Source organism: Bombus vosnesenskii, unplaced genomic scaffold (assembly GCF_011952255.1).
Source record: "Bombus vosnesenskii isolate JDL3184/JDL3185 unplaced genomic scaffold, Bvos_JDL3184-5_v1.1 scf7180000013272, whole genome shotgun sequence".
In the NCBI taxonomy this organism is placed as follows: Eukaryota; Metazoa; Arthropoda; class Insecta; order Hymenoptera; family Apidae; genus Bombus; species Bombus vosnesenskii.
Window position 1 is genome coordinate 1,303,046 of NW_022882930.1, and position 16,317 is coordinate 1,319,362.

General features: G+C 31.8%; 1 protein-coding gene across 1 annotated transcript; it reads left to right on the top strand.

The window, feature by feature from the left end:
* Window positions 1–8,689: 8,689 nt before the first annotated feature.
* On the top strand, window positions 8,690–15,943 carry LOC117231457. Its single transcript, XM_033489908.1, has 4 exons — window positions 8,690–8,883; window positions 12,042–12,093; window positions 14,387–14,545; window positions 15,444–15,943. The coding sequence occupies exons 2-4, from the start codon at window positions 12,052–12,054 to the stop codon at window positions 15,630–15,632; spliced, it is 390 nt and encodes a 129-aa protein (XP_033345799.1). The 5' UTR covers window positions 8,690–8,883; window positions 12,042–12,051; the 3' UTR covers window positions 15,633–15,943.
* Window positions 15,944–16,317: the final 374 nt, after the last annotated feature.

Here is a 16,317-nt window from a genome sequence, read left to right on the forward strand (position 1 = left end):
CGCTTCATTGTTGTGTCAATCATTTCATAGGATTCTCATGATGCTTCACGGTAATCTTCATAACGCTGCATCTACAATATCGATTTATTTACTCGGAAATGCTAGTAGAATTAAAAAAAAAAAATAGATTTTTCTCTAGCACAGGACCGTCAAGGTTATTCAGATGACGGAGAAAGGAACTATGGCGCCATTGATGAGCCACAAGCACGGTATATTTACGCGTTCTTACCCTAGCTGTTGATGGAGGTTAATCGTACTGCAAGGAAAAAAATACGGTTTTTTTCATTATAGCTAAGCGTGTACGATAAATTACAAGGATTGCGTAAAGATTCTCATTTTCTTTGTAATTCGTTGTTACAGCACGATATAAAACAAGCAACGTAGAATGTAGATGTTCGTCAATTTGTACTGCGATTAAGTGAAAAATGTACGTATTTGTAGAACAAGGTATCTAAAATCTTATCACGTTTGTCAATAGTATAATTTTTGAATGAATTTTTATTTGCAGATATACGTATTTGTTAGGGATTTGTGTACTCGTACAAGATATTCAACTCGATCATTTAGCAAACAAAGTAAGTCTTGTTTGCGAAACAAAAAAAGGGAATGCATATTAAAACGATGACAAATCGAACAATAACTCACCAGCCAATACTTGATATTAACGAATTGAGAAGTTACAAGTTCTAGGTTTATGCCAAACAAAATAATCAGCTGATTTGACATTTTCTAAAATTAATAACTAGCTAACTGATAATATCAGTCCAATCGTGCAAAAGAATCACAACGATAGAATCTTCTTTAGACGGTGATCCTTTTTGTAAGCAGCAACCCCACGGTCTATTCCACTCTCACCCTATCAGACGCAATAATCAAAAGCAAAATTTCATCGTGATGGAAAAACCCGAAGTGCGGTATAATACCCTTTAATATCAATTAAATGTATTCTTAATCGTTCCAGGAATCGGGCAAATTTTCGATTCCTCGAAGATTCTTCCTTCTCGATCTCGCTTTGAGGAAGAAAAAGGACTTCGTTCTGGAATTTCTGTCCGCGCAGACATTACGCAAGCTGCACACTCGAATGGACTGTACGCCTATTACCAGGCGGTATGAGGCGTTCGCTTTCATTATGGAAAGTATTTCTGCCTGGAATCAGTTCGTAAAGGGCTATCGTCGTACTTCGTTTTTCGTCGCCGCTCTCGTTCGACCGTTAATCGTCTCGGGTCTTTCGAAATATCGTGCTATAGCTGTGGCTGCATGGAAAATTTCTAAAAGATGATTCAAACCTCTAGGAATCTGTGATCGCTACGGCGATCCATTTAGACAGGCGATGGAAGGAAAGGGATTGCGAAAAATAGAGCGATCGATAGAAAGAGAAATAATTGGGACGCGTGAAGTGTCAGGAGACAAGATGATCTTTAGAAAAAATAATGCTGTTTGCAGTGTTCCAGGGTGATCGGTATTAGTAGCGATAGAATTCATATCGGTACCTTCATTTCTTGTACCTAGCAGGTGGAATACTGAATCTATCGTAAAATGTATTATAATAAAAATAAAATAATAAAAACAATAAAACTATCGTCGTATGTTGTTGAATTTGTCACGAGAAATACTATTTTAGTATAAAGAGAACACAATATAGCAGCCGTTTAAAAAGATCAACTTGACTCTGAGATCTTCCAATGTCTCTAATTAAAACAGACACGCTATGGAATTTGAATGGATTTATTGTCGAAACTATGTGAGATGTGAAGATTGAATATAAGGGAAGATTGAATGGTGTTAGATACCGTTTCTGTGTCACCATTATCCATTCATGAGCATGAATATGTTCGGTTGTAAAGTACAGTTACTCCTTTACTCTGAATGGAATCTGATAGTCTCTCTATACTCATTGATTTAATCTTGCTTTTAATAGGAAAATATTAAAGCAGCTTTGTAAAACGGTGAATAAACTTGTCAGCAGTAGATATTATTTGTTCTTTTCGTAACTAAATGCGACTCGCTTATATGAAGAAATAAGAAGAAGCGATTGGTGTGTAGAAACATGATTAAAGGTAAAAATAAAAATAGAATGGCTTGATATATCGATATTTGTTTAAGAAGATAAGAACGTGCCTTTTTTTAGCAATAATACGTAATACGAGGATAACAATAGCGTGTACATAAAACGAATAAGCATTTTATTGTACGAATACAGAAGATAAGACTGAATAATCTGGAAATTTATTAGTATTTTCGGATAGAAACGTGACCGAAAAAGAACAAGATAAATATTCAAGAAATTAGTGCAGGACCAAAAACATTTACCTGTAGTTCCAATAAGAGATAAATATACTATTGCTATTTTCATTCTACTTTTCTGTCCCCTTTGGAAGAAAATATCCATTCTATCTTTTTAATTTTTATTAAACGATATTTCCCATTATTAAATATTGAGAAAATTTTCTTTATTCCAATATTGAAATATTTATTGCTATATTATTTGTAATAGATTGATTTTTTTTCTATCCAATTATAAAATGAATATAGTATCGAATAACGTAGCATATTAATATGTAGTCAATGAATGTAGCAAGCTATTAATATGTAGGTAGTCAATGAATGTAGCAGGCTATTAATATGTTCGCTAATGCTGTGTTTAAAATTGCTTGACGTCTGAATGCGTAAAGGCCGTGATTACAAAGGGAACGGCCTCCGTCTTATTATCTGTATTTCCAAGCAAAAATATCCGATAAAATCATGAACGAAGCTGACACTGTGGAGAAACTTCGTGAAATGGCAAAAATCGCTAGTATTTATCACAGGAAAAGAACGAAATTGGTACGAAATAGAAATCTTTCTCACGTGGTTCATGCTGGCTTGCATCTTTTCCAATTTGTAAGTTCATTCTGCTAATACAATCTCTTGCTTAATTTTAATCGTCCTAATTTTAAAAAATTATTTACCTCTGAAGACGTGCGATATTATTGCGAAACAATCTAAATATTAGGTTGTACCAAAACTTCCTTGCGTTGTATGAGGAAATAATAGACGCACATTTTTTATTTTATATTATTTTATCGAATTATGTACGATCGTAAGAAATATTGTGCATCTATTATTTCCTTATAAAACGAAGGGAATTTTTGGGAAAACTAATATATTTGTTATAAAATATACATACAGTATATGTATACGGATATTGTTAATTTCATAGGCTATACAACCTATTATTACGCGAAAGCTAGAACCATAGTGTTTTCACCGACACGAGTAGCCCCGTTTTATCTAGTTCGCGAAAGATATTATAATTCGCAAGGCAGCGTGAAAGAGTGTCACAAAAACTCGGCTAGAACGACACGGTTTAAGAATGCAAAAATATTTGCGAAATGCAATCGTCTTTCTCCCAATAACACAAATATTGCCCGATGACTCGAGTCGATCTTCTTCTTCCCTTTTGATTAACTTGACTCGTGCCCGTATTCAATTTCGCTATTCAATCGTATATTATCGTAAGTTGCATATTACTTAAATCTCTGTTTAGAGTTAAGAGTGTCTAGTTACAAGCAGGAAGTGCGAATCGAAGGCACACGCGTGAATACACGCACTCGATCGTAACCGTGTGACCTAATTTCATGGTGTGACTCTTACGTAGCGAAATGTCGCGAGTATGATTCAACGATATCAACGAGGGTTACCGTCGTCTCTTTTTTTTTTTTTTTTTTTTTATTGTTATTGTTACGCAATCGGAAACAAGATCTTGACACGCGTTAACTTGTGTCGTGAAAAAGTTGCGTGTCAGCGCTTGGTTTCATTCTACTTCTTTTCTTTCTCCTCTTTTTCGTGTTGCAATTTTACACGATTCGAAGATAAGATAGGGTTTCGTTGTGTTTTGGTGTTTCGTTACGTTTGTTCTAATTTTTCTTGCGAATGCGATCGAGCCTCGAAAAGACGCGTCATTTGTTAAGGGTCATAGTGTCATAAATACTTCGATCGTGTCTTTAAATATCTTTATAATTATAGGAAATTTGTATAGATTATCGGTCTTGCGTTGATACTGTTCCATCACATCCATCATTATGTAAACAGGCAACGTCGAAAAGAAGACGAGTCCGTGCCCTATTTGCCTGAAGAGACAAATACAATTTTTTTAATCTATCCATTGTGCATGCTTGCGAGCGTAACATTCGCAGTTATATGGATTTTCACAGATATTTTCAGGAGAAATCCAAAAATCGTTAGTAATGTTAAATTCTGATGTATCATCTGTAGCGTTGTTTAATCCAGCGTTATATTTACACAATAAACAAAGTGTGGATAATCTCTATTTATCGTTGATAAAGGATAATAATAATAATGATAAATAATAATAATACAAATGTAGGTTCTCATTGGATGCTTTGTAGCAGCTTTTTTAATGTTTATAATCGGAATAGTCGAAATGAAACATGCAGATTGGTATCTCGATTTAACTAAAATCAACGACGAGGAACTGTTGGTACACCCAATTTTTATTCACAACTTCATCATGTGCTTGATATCGATTTTCTGTATGAGCATCTACCTTATACAAGGTTGGATTTTGTTAGATTATTATCATTGGGTACGTTCGAATTTTCATGGAATTTAGTTTAATTTTTTAATTAGAACAGTTCGTAATTTAAATCATAATTAAAAACAGTTACGACGTACGTAATTTTCATAATGTGTAACATTTGGTAAGTTTCTTTGGTTCTTCGATAACTATTTTTAACTACCTTCAGATAAGAAAACAAAGTGGAGTTAGTGATTTTCAGTATACTGACTCTGAAACGGGCATCGAAGCGATACAAGGTCTTAGTAGACAAGATGAAATACACGAAACAATGTACCATGAAGCACCTGGCAGGCTGGTTCCGATTGCCACGTTAGATACACTTCCTTCTTTAAAAGAATCGAAGACATTGGTAAACAACAGAATATTCCAAAAAAATTTTTCGTTATTATGTTTTATCGTACCACGAAATAATAGAACGAAGATCAAATGTAAATTATTATTTTTACTTATAATTTTTCTATCATTAATGTTTTACCAAATGTAATGTCTAAGAATTATTTCATTTTTATTTTATCTGTTTTATATGATCTTTGCCTGAATCAAAGACAACGATATATATCTTATCTGCGATTTAATTCTTCCGCCATCTATGAAGCCAACTTTCGGCATATGGTCGATCACTTTCTTACTGTCGATAACATCGCTTTATTCGAGACCACTGACTTTGTACACAATCCGATCTATATTCGAAATACAATTTTAAACCAATTTCTGTTTTTAATCGATTTGTGATTGTGGTTGCTATAAAATAACGAATATCTACTATTTATTTCTTATATATTACCTATTTTTTGATTTTAATAAAGATGAGAAATTATAGAAATTGTAATACAAACAATTTATTACGATTTGTAGAGTATAGATGAAGAGGACGTTATTTTTTATTGCTGCTTCGTCGATTGGTATAATTACCTCAAACAGAGAAGACAAATGGATCAACCACTGCATGAATTTCAAGTAATTCACGTCATGTAATCTTTCGTCTTAAATTATATTACAACTATATAGGATACAATGTATCCGATGTTTCCGAAACGTGAAGTAGATTTATGCAAATTTAAAGAAAATTTTAAGAAATTTAAAATCTGGTAACTTTTTCATCGATAACTATGAAGATTACCACGTTATATCAGAGAGGGCGCAGAATGCTAGTAATTTGTTTAGTGATACAGACGAGATACAGTATGAAGCTACAAACAAGGCACAAAATAAATTTCCCATCTTATTACATGACTACATAAATATGTATTTAGTACCACATGAATGAAAATATTAATCCTAAGGACAATCGAAGGTTTATCCACCATTTAGAAAGATCTTAGAAATTACATTCAATTATACTTTATATTCATGTTCTTGTATATCGATGAAAGTCTTGAAAATTCAATTAAATTTGTATCGTAAAACAGTAACAATCTATTCTGTAAAGGTGAATGTCTTCTCTTTAATTTTACATTTAAAATAAAAGATAACTTCTCATATAATTTTATACGCATTCGCATTTTAAAACTTTCCAGAATGGAATAAATATTCTGTTTGAATAATCTTAAACTTAAACTAAGAACTTAAACTCTTTTCAAGTACGAAAGATAATTCCATCATTTAATAACCATAGAATAAGAAAAATGAATCATGTCTAAGAAACATATGTAGCTTTAATATTAACGTTTGCTTCTATGACGTGTATAATTTAAAGGACTCAGTCTTCATTGCGCACAGCTCAGAAGAAACATTATTTTTAAAATATACGTAACATCATTCATCATCATTCAGTCATGTGAAAACTGTCACATATATCGTGCAAACACCAGTTAGTTTAAAATTTCTCACCCATTATCACAGAAATAAAATCCGAGATGAAATAGGAAAATTTATCACGTTCGAACCCATTTCATATATTATATACATATATCGAATTATACTAAGAATATCATTTCTTAGAAGAGATAATATTTTATAGCTCGATTCAGAAGTATTTACTTTTATCGAACTATATTAGATATTTCCACTAAATTTTTATAAATTAAAGTAGATAAATAAAACTAAATTAGATATTTCACACTACATTTTACGTTAAAGTTACTACGATGCAATTTCTCATGAACTAAAATTTCAACATAACCAAAAAATTGTATTCTCGTAATCGGAATAAGCAAAGGAAAACAATAAGGATAAAATTGCATTTTGTTACGATGCGTTCAGTAAAAGAACGAAGTCAAGGTAACGGAAGAACGGATAGAAAAGGATCAGCGTAAAAGATTCTGATAATAGAAAAAGAAAATACGAAAACAAGAAGTGGTCGACGATCCACGCATTTCGACTCGAATTCCCGTATGGTAGTGACGTTGTTTCTTTTGCTCTTGGATGATATATATTAAAGAACGTGACGTAGCTCGTGCGCTCTCATAATTTGCCATTGTAAATTCCTCCAATGCGAATTTTACGATGCTTCGCGTGTGAGAGCGATACTGTATGACGCTGTAGGCGTAATCGGCGACATGATGTCATTCAGGAGTGACGTAAGAGCAACGAAAGGCATGGTTTGAACATTTAAGGAAGGTCTACTACATATATACGATACAAATCGATGCGATAACTTATAATGATTTTGGATCTTATAATGATTTTGGAATTTCTTTATCATCTTCTTGGAGAAAATTTATGAAAAAATTCGTAGAAATTATAATTATGAAAAAATTAGGCTCGGACATGAACGACGGTTTGTCCAAATATCTATATTTTATTCTATTGTGCTTTGAAGTTTGAAGGAATAATTCAAAGATTAAAATTGTTTCTTACATTTGCGCTTAATTTCGAGACCAAATGGAAAGATTAACTGTAATTATCGTTTGATTAAAATTTGCTTTTATTTGAGTAATAATTCCTCTAAACAGATAAAAATGTATCATCATGGCTAATAAAATTAATAATGATATGAATCACGCGTGGTAATTGATAATAACATTGCTGACGTATATATTAGCGAAAAATGAATCAGCCGCTTGAAATAGCGATAACAACTAACAGTGTTTAGAAACAGAAATAAAATGTATGTTACTAATAGATAAATAGTAAAAAATACAAGATCGTAATTCAGTACATAGTATTAATTTAATATCCAAAGTAAGGCGTACCAAATGGTCATCAAGGTGTACCTAACAAGGTTAAATAAAGCTCGATATACATACATATGTATATTCTCTTTCATGAAAACCAACGCCTGACCATTGACTTGAATGAACGTGATCGCGTTTCCAGTGCTTCCCAATTTTTCAACCTGATTCTCAACTTAACTCAATTTTATATCAAGGATATAAAAAATATTGAATTTCTTAACCGATTTAAATTTACTCGATCAAATTTTTTAGCATTTATTGCTATTTGCAAAAATGGAAAAGTACGTATTTGCAAAAAAAATTGTTACTAGCGGTGGTGAGATGAAATTATGGAAAATTTAGTTTTACTATAAAGCATTGTTTACGGTTACACAAACTTTCTTTACGATTTTTGTTCACTTCGCGTATTTTTTTATTTCTGTATGATTCTCGAGATCATAGAAATTACATTCAAAGTTCCTGTAATTTAGAATTTAATTGTTCGATTGTTTAATTGTTCGATTAATTAATTAGTAATTACACAAACAAATTAAAAGATTGATTTTGAGGAGTAGATATAGATGTTTATGTTCTGTGTTGCATATTCTGAGTACATTATTTTTTATCAAGATCATCAGTGATTATATCTCTATTTACAAATCTTTCGTTAACTACTATTGCACTTGTACTATAATTTATTAATAAAATCTAGAACACAAAATAATCGACAAATATAATTTCTATACTAAGATAAACGAAGAAATGAAAAATTCGATTATACGTACATACGATAATTTAATCTTCAAGATATATAATATTTCCAAAAACCGATGTATTAGTTTTATAACGAATAAACAATTCCAATCGTTCGCTAATTCCTTATTTTTGTAGAGTTCCCGAGCAATCTCTGTCTCGTTGCAAGAGAAAATAAACGAAGGAGTAATTGAGAGACACTATACTACTACAAAGAAAACACTATACGACGTTAGCAAAGCCGAGGTTACACTACACGCAGTGTGCGTATCTAAGAGATTGTGTAAACGTAGACACGTTCAGTCACAGTCACCGATTTCAGTCCGGTAGAAAAATTGTTGATCAACGTTGCTCCTCACGATTCGTGATCGGTCTTCAGCGTTTAGTCTCTGCCGAACTCTCGTCTCGTGAACATCCACGTCCGATCAAGTTGAATCTTTGAATCTAAACTTCGAAGTAAGTTTGTTTTCAACAAGATATAACAAAGTGGATCAAGTTCGATCAAGTTTTGTACGATATTTTCAACGAGTCGAAAGCAACAATAAGTAGTGAATTTTTAATGAACGAAACGAATGAAATTATTGAGAAAAATATCATTTTAATTTAACAAACAATCGATCGATATCAAGCGTGACATTAATATAATTTTATCATAACTTTTTGTACCTTTTCTTATATGAACGTAAATTAAATTAACTAAACAAATTCTGACAGAGAATTGACAGAGGATTTATAACGTGATAAGAGAAGTGTTGAAAGCAAAACAGCATTAATAATTCATTACGACAAAGTAGAGTAATAACCGATGTTAATTAATTAAGAATATGTTCCTGTTTCTTATGTGATAAATAAAAATTCTCTTCGTTGAATAATGTAAACTCGGTTCACTTTCATCTGGAATATTTTTATGAATTCCTTTAGTGTTTGTATATGTCTTTCTTGAGCATAGGATAATTATATACTTATGTTTTACAAGTGGCGGTTCATTTAGAGAGAATGCCGCTTTCTTCGATTTATGTAAGGTTGTTTACGCAAGGATGTTTAAGTAAGGTACTTTTGCACAATCAACTTATATGAAAATGTTCTATACTTTAAACGTTTTAGAGAAGCAGATATTCAACTTAGAAATGTTCGAGGTAACAGTTTCCTAACTATTTTAAAATTAGTTAAAACATTTAAGTTAAGATGTAATGTTTCGATAATGTATGCAACGTTTTAAACTTCTTATATTTTAAACGAATATTTAATTTAATTTTGGTTTATTAGCGATGGATGCGGATGGATGAGTAAGAAAAATATCAATTATTTTAGTTTCTTCAACGAAACATAGTATTTATTTATTTATGTATTTATTTCAACGCGTGAAATTCTATTAGGAATTTTGATACCTTTGAAACGAGCGAATGAAAGAAATCTGTCAAGTTAGAAAAAATCAATAAGATTAAATTTTATCAGGGTCTGAATGAATCATAATTATTTTAATCGCGATGGTGTTAGTTTTGCTCATCCATCGACTGATAAATTTCGTACGAAAGGGTGTAAAAACGCGAATGTGAAAATATTTTGAACAAACTGATAGATAGTTGAATTTTTCTTCTTCGCTATTCCAAAGGAAGCCACAAAAAGAAAACGCATCGTTGAAAGGTTTACGAAACCGAATCCTTAAGGATTTATAGAATCTGACTTATGAAAATCGATCTTAAAGCAATAGACAGTAAAATAAAAAATAAATAATCTTTCGAGAAGGAAATTGCTAAAGGAAACAACGTCAAAGAATCGAGTCAAGGTTTTCAGACCGATGACAGTACGAGTGAAAGTGTGACTTTCTTTTCAGCACTGAATGTTTCATGCAATACATATCCGTTTCCTGTTTCGCTTGTATCCTTTTAACGAAAAAAATTTGCAAATTAAATTCTTTAGAGACTTTATGGACCTTTCAACTTTCATTGTGTTAATAAATGGGGATACTAAGAACAGCATTCCAGTGTTTGATAAACTGAGTTCTCTGTCAGACTTCGTGCCAGACGACTAAACTCATAAATATCTTTCTACATTCATCCTCGATATTTTAAACTAATATACTTAAGAAGTCGATAAAATCGTGTTTGGGCTTTCAAATTTGCCTCGAGTTTCTATAAATATGAACGTACTTGTTTTTACAAATATAATCCTCCGAAATGCCATTCGAGAGATTCAGAAAGAAAGTGGCATAAAATATCCTTTAAAATCTTTAATTTAAGAAATTGCGAATACGGTTAGGCTTTAAGAGAGGAATCTCCATATTTAATAAACACTAGAACATATTACCACGCGTATTCGTTAAAGTTGAGAGACAGTTAAATTTTCTAGTCTCTCCTCAATCTCTAATATCCTCGATCGTTTTCCTAACGTGATTCGTTTGATAGTGATCTAACCATTCAAATCAGGTATTAACGTTTCTGCCAGTTTTCTTTCTGTCCACTTTTGAAACAACTTGCTTACCATAAATGACCGTCCGTTTCACTGACCCAATTACGTGCAAATCTACGAAATAAATCATTTCGAAATATATTTTGGTGAAAGTCTAAACCTTCCGTTTTAAAATTCATATTACTATGTACATACGTAACTGTTAAAAGCAATTGAAAACTATTACACGATGACTTAATCATCAACTTTTGAAGTAACGAAACATCGTCAAAACATCGTTGTTTATCTAAACATACAATTCAAATGCTAATAATATGCACCACAGACACGCAAATCTACTCAGGAAACAGCATAAACGCGTAGATATAAGTTTCATAGAGCCTTCGCATTTGCTATTCGATTTGCACGAATGAGATGCGTCAGAGTAACGAGCAATTGTTTACCATCTGTATTGTAGAAGCTTATCAGGTGACAGAGAATGTATCGTGCAAATGTCTGCTCTTTTTTTATTCAAACGTATTATAGATTGCTGTGTGATTCATGAGGTGAATGAGCAATTGATTTCGAACCTCGTGAATAATCATTTTGCTATTAGAGATATGAAACGATCGACGAAATTTAATACCTAGCATAGCTGAGAACTTATACAAATTATTAAATGTTTTTTTATTCGCTTAAATATTACGATTATCAGATGTATACATATCCGCGTTACTTATCAGAAGATTGATTTTATTACGAGGAATATCGCGTTACATCGCGTTTTTTTTTTGTTTGTTTCGTTTGATCTGAAACTGATTTCGATAATTCGAGAATAGTTGCAGACGACGATCGATCGAGGGGAAAAGAGACGATTCACTGATTTCTTGATTAAAAATATTCGAAATAATAATAATCTGTGAACATTAGTAGTAAGTGTGTAAACCATCGATATATTATGGTTAATTTATTATAACTTTGGCTTCTCATAATTTTACCATAGAAGTACAATAATTACTATCATAGCTAGCTTATAATTTCGCACGTATTATGTACATTTTATTCAAGAAAGAAGCAAACTGTTGAAACTTTCGTATAGTCGTATACTATCCATTTCAAAGTTACTTTGAAATTAAAAACAAAGGTTACATAAGTATCATCTTATAACTAAAGAAACCGCACAAGATTATTTACTTAAATTTTGAAATAATGCTGCTCTTTTACAGATAAGTCAGAATGGCGATCAATAAGATGACTATCATCAAACTGTTACAGTTGGTAAGTATAGTGATAATTACCAAACACAAAAATCATATTATCTAATTACTAAAATTAAGATTATCGTAACTCCACAAATATCCAAATATCAACAAGAAAAATAAAAAAAACCTATGATCAGTAAACTTGGAAGCCTAACAAAATTCCATCTAGCACTATATCGTCTAAAACTAAAATTTTCAGTATTTACATGGGTATCTGCCACATCGTAAAAGAACTATTCATTGCATTATTCTCTTTGACTCGTTTACATCTATGGTGAGGTTATTTTTATTGTAAATTTTTTTAGTTGCATCCGGAGATAACTTCTCATAAATTATTGGTTTCCACTTCGTGCTTTTTTAGGTCTCTCAAAAATCAACAATAAACGTTCGAATCTCGTAGAGATTTCTAGATACTAGTTTCTTTGGTATAGCAGAGCGGGTTTAGCAGAATGGAGAATGACATAATAGCTTGTGATTAGATAGATACTGTATGCGAAATTCTCTTCGTGTTTTATGGTCGTGCCTTGAGCCGGAAGTCAATCACTATTGAAGTATCCGTTACAATTCCTCAGATACGCATGCTATCCTATGTATTGCGTAAATTTTCCTAGTGGTTTTCATAATCAAGCTTTCTTTATCTCGCTTAAATTCTCTCTATAATGTTGATCATCTTTTCTTATATATGTATATGTATATCTTGTTTTTATTTTTGATATTTCCACTACATTTAGCAGGTCCGTTTAATGAGAATCGAAAGAATCACGTTGGTTTAATCTGTGTTTTTTCAGAAAATTTGCATCATTAAGGATTTAATGATTTAGTTACAGATCCTGAAATTAAAATTGATTGAGAGGATACGAAAATGAACGAAAAAGTATATTAAAATGATTTAAGAAATTCAAGTAAATATCGACAGTGCGTTTTCTTAAAAATATTGCTACCTTATTGAAAGAAACATAAAGATGTCGTAGTGAAAAATAACAAATTTGTAATTCTGCTATTTGATCATTTCAAATATGCTAACAAACCGTATTTCCTCTTTCACGATAGAGAGCTACAAGATTATTACACGTTTTATCTCTTCAAACCAATTACTCTCCCAATACTATAAATATTCTCCCAATACATGACCAAACCAATTACATCTATGACGTATTCGCAAATACCGAATTCAGATTTTTCAGGGAACAAAGATCAGTGCTATTATCATATCAACAACAAAAAAGAAGACAAATAGTTGTCAGGAATTCGTGTCACATCTAATACCAAAAACTGAATGTATGACGTAATGTTATTTAATTAATTAACAATACAACACGATGAAGTGAACAGGACTCATAATACGCCATGAATGTAACATTAAGAATGACGGCAGAATGCTTCCAAGTTCGTACATGGGTCGCCATCGATTGGATTTCTGTTGAAAATTTACATCTCTATAATAGAATCGACTTCTATTTCAAACGAAATAGAATACGGTCGTTGAATCCTAATGAGTTACTACTTATGGTGGTATCGATGGAGTCGATGCACTTTGTCAGTTTGGCCCACTTTCCCATTTATCATTATACATATATGCGTATGTCTCCTTTCAAAACTTATACCCTTGAAATAGAATCGTCTCTCCTAAGCGGAACCCGATCGTTGAATCCTAATGGGTTATTTATGGAATTGGATGCAACTTGTTTCGTTGGCCCACTTTCGTATACTTATCACTACTCCCCCTTTTAACAGAACTGCTTATAACCCGCGCCTTTTATATTCTGTCTCTGTTCTCTATCATTGTTTACGAATAGCACAGCTTGAATACGAATTCGGAAACTCTGATCCTATAACGCTTTAGTCTCTGCGCTATATCTTTTTTTTATCTTTTATTGTTACTTTTATATTTCAAATATTTCAAGAATTCAAGAATTATTAAAGTTCTAGATTCTAGGGATATTTCATTCGGGACAGTATCTTAATAACAACGACACTTTAAAGTATGTACCTACCATCAGAATTTAAAGAAGTAAACGATTTTTCATTGGCATTCTCAACAGATATAGTCTTGCTTCAAATTAGGTACGATTAATTATGATCGAGATGCTAGGTTGAGTAGTACTCGAATTAATATTTGATTATTCGCGATAGTGATTCATACAACAGTTTAGAGATATTTAATTGAGCACCTAGTACTTGAGATAATTTTTTATTATATTTACTATATAGTTTCTTTGTGTACATTATTCCTTTGTTTTATTTTTAACTGTCTAAATATATATTTAACGCTTTTATAAATCGTATGTGTTCTTTTATATCATTTTCAGATAATGGTATGCATCCTCATAGCGTTGCATTATTACTCTTTCAGTGATGGTAGCCAAAACAGTGCGATGATTACGATGGGCGCTTTTGGTGGATATTTAATTATCCTGTCTGGAGTATTCTTTGGGATTATTGGGGGATATGGCATGGATCGACGTCTAGTAAGTAACGTTTAATAAGCCTTACACTAGTTCTCCGTATTGACAAGAATTTCCAAGACAAAATACTGTATGGTATATGTGTAAATTGTATCCTATATTTTCTTTAAACCGTGCTTCAAATTTTTATTAATGTATTCATTTTGATTTTCTCTACGTTTTTCATCGAAATCATAAAATATCAGCGCAACATAGTTGATATACCGTTAAGTTTTCTATAACTCTTCCATTATCAATTTTATTAATATGTTACAAGCATGAACAGTGGATTAATCTGTTCGCCCGCAAACAATGAATTAGTTCGTCATTCGAATTTTTATTTAATCCCTTCGCATCAGATCTGTATCTCTTTTTGACGACGTATCTTTCAATGCAACATCGTTCATGTGAGTCTTGATCGAGATGTCTTCTTTTCATTAAAACGTTAGATATTTTGGCCAACTACTCGCAAAATAATCAATTTATAAAACACTATGTTTGTGAACGTGAAAGAGGTTAGCCATGTTAAATGTACGAAATGTTTTATAAGCAAATGATTTTGTATTTCCAAATTATATAAAATAATTCAAAGCATGGTATTATATACAATACTATGTTACAATGCTTGATATGCGACATTCAGTTGTAAACATTGAAAAATGGAGATACAAGATAGTTCCTATGAAGCATCACGTGAACGATATTGCGTCGGAGATGTATTTCGTACAAAAACATCGTATGAACGACATTGCGTTGCAAAATATTTTGTCCAAAGCGTTATCCAAATATTTTGTCCTTCGAGGGGTTAAGAGATGACTCAGTTAACAGATTAATAGATAAAACGATGTCAATGGTAGAAAGCAATCAGTATTTTATGTAAATTATAGAAAGATATATAACTTACAAGAGTCTTAACTTGCAGGATATGTGTTACTCGTCGACCGGTTGTGTCCTGTTCATCCTCGCCGGTGTTTTGATCCTTGACCATTTCACAAATTCGGTTTATCGTGGTTCTTACCGCGATACTGGACTCGCTAAAGGCTGCATCAGCATCGCCGAGGGAGTTTTATTTTTGGTGGATGCGATACTCGTGTTTCGAGGAGAAGCCTAAAGTACAGAATAAATTCTTAAATAATGTCAGGGGCCGTCTAATCATCGATTCGTTCTCGAAAATACAATCATATGATGATGAGAAATCATCACGAAAATGTATTGAATAAACTGCTGTCAAATATCGAAGGAATCGAATTGATTATGACGGAAAAATCTTTATTTTTGAAAACTTGAAGAAGAAACAGATGAAAAGAAGTGAAAGATTGATCCGTAAGAGGAATTTTGTGGATATAAAGGGAGTAGAAATAAAAATAACATTTTGAATAAGGATTTTTTAGCTTCTTTTATCGCTGAAGTAAAAATTTGCTTTTAAAAAGAAACAATTCTTATATCATAATAATTGAGTAATTTTTTATAGTAAATTCGTACTAGATGAGAAACTATGAGTTGTGTTATTATATGTACAATATGTATATGAGTCTAAATATGTATTTGAATGCATAAAACCAAGAACTTTTAGTAAAGATTTATGTAAGTACCGAATTACAAAATTTGAAGAAACAAAGTGCTTCTTATCACCTTATAATTTTCAATTCTAATTGTATTATATTTAAATCAGTTTTTGATTTCCAAAGGACGATTGTTAAAATACTTTCCAATTATTTTTCATTAAATTTTCTTCAAATTTTGTAACACATTAATTATTATACCTCATCGTATTAACAATAGCTTTGTAAACATTT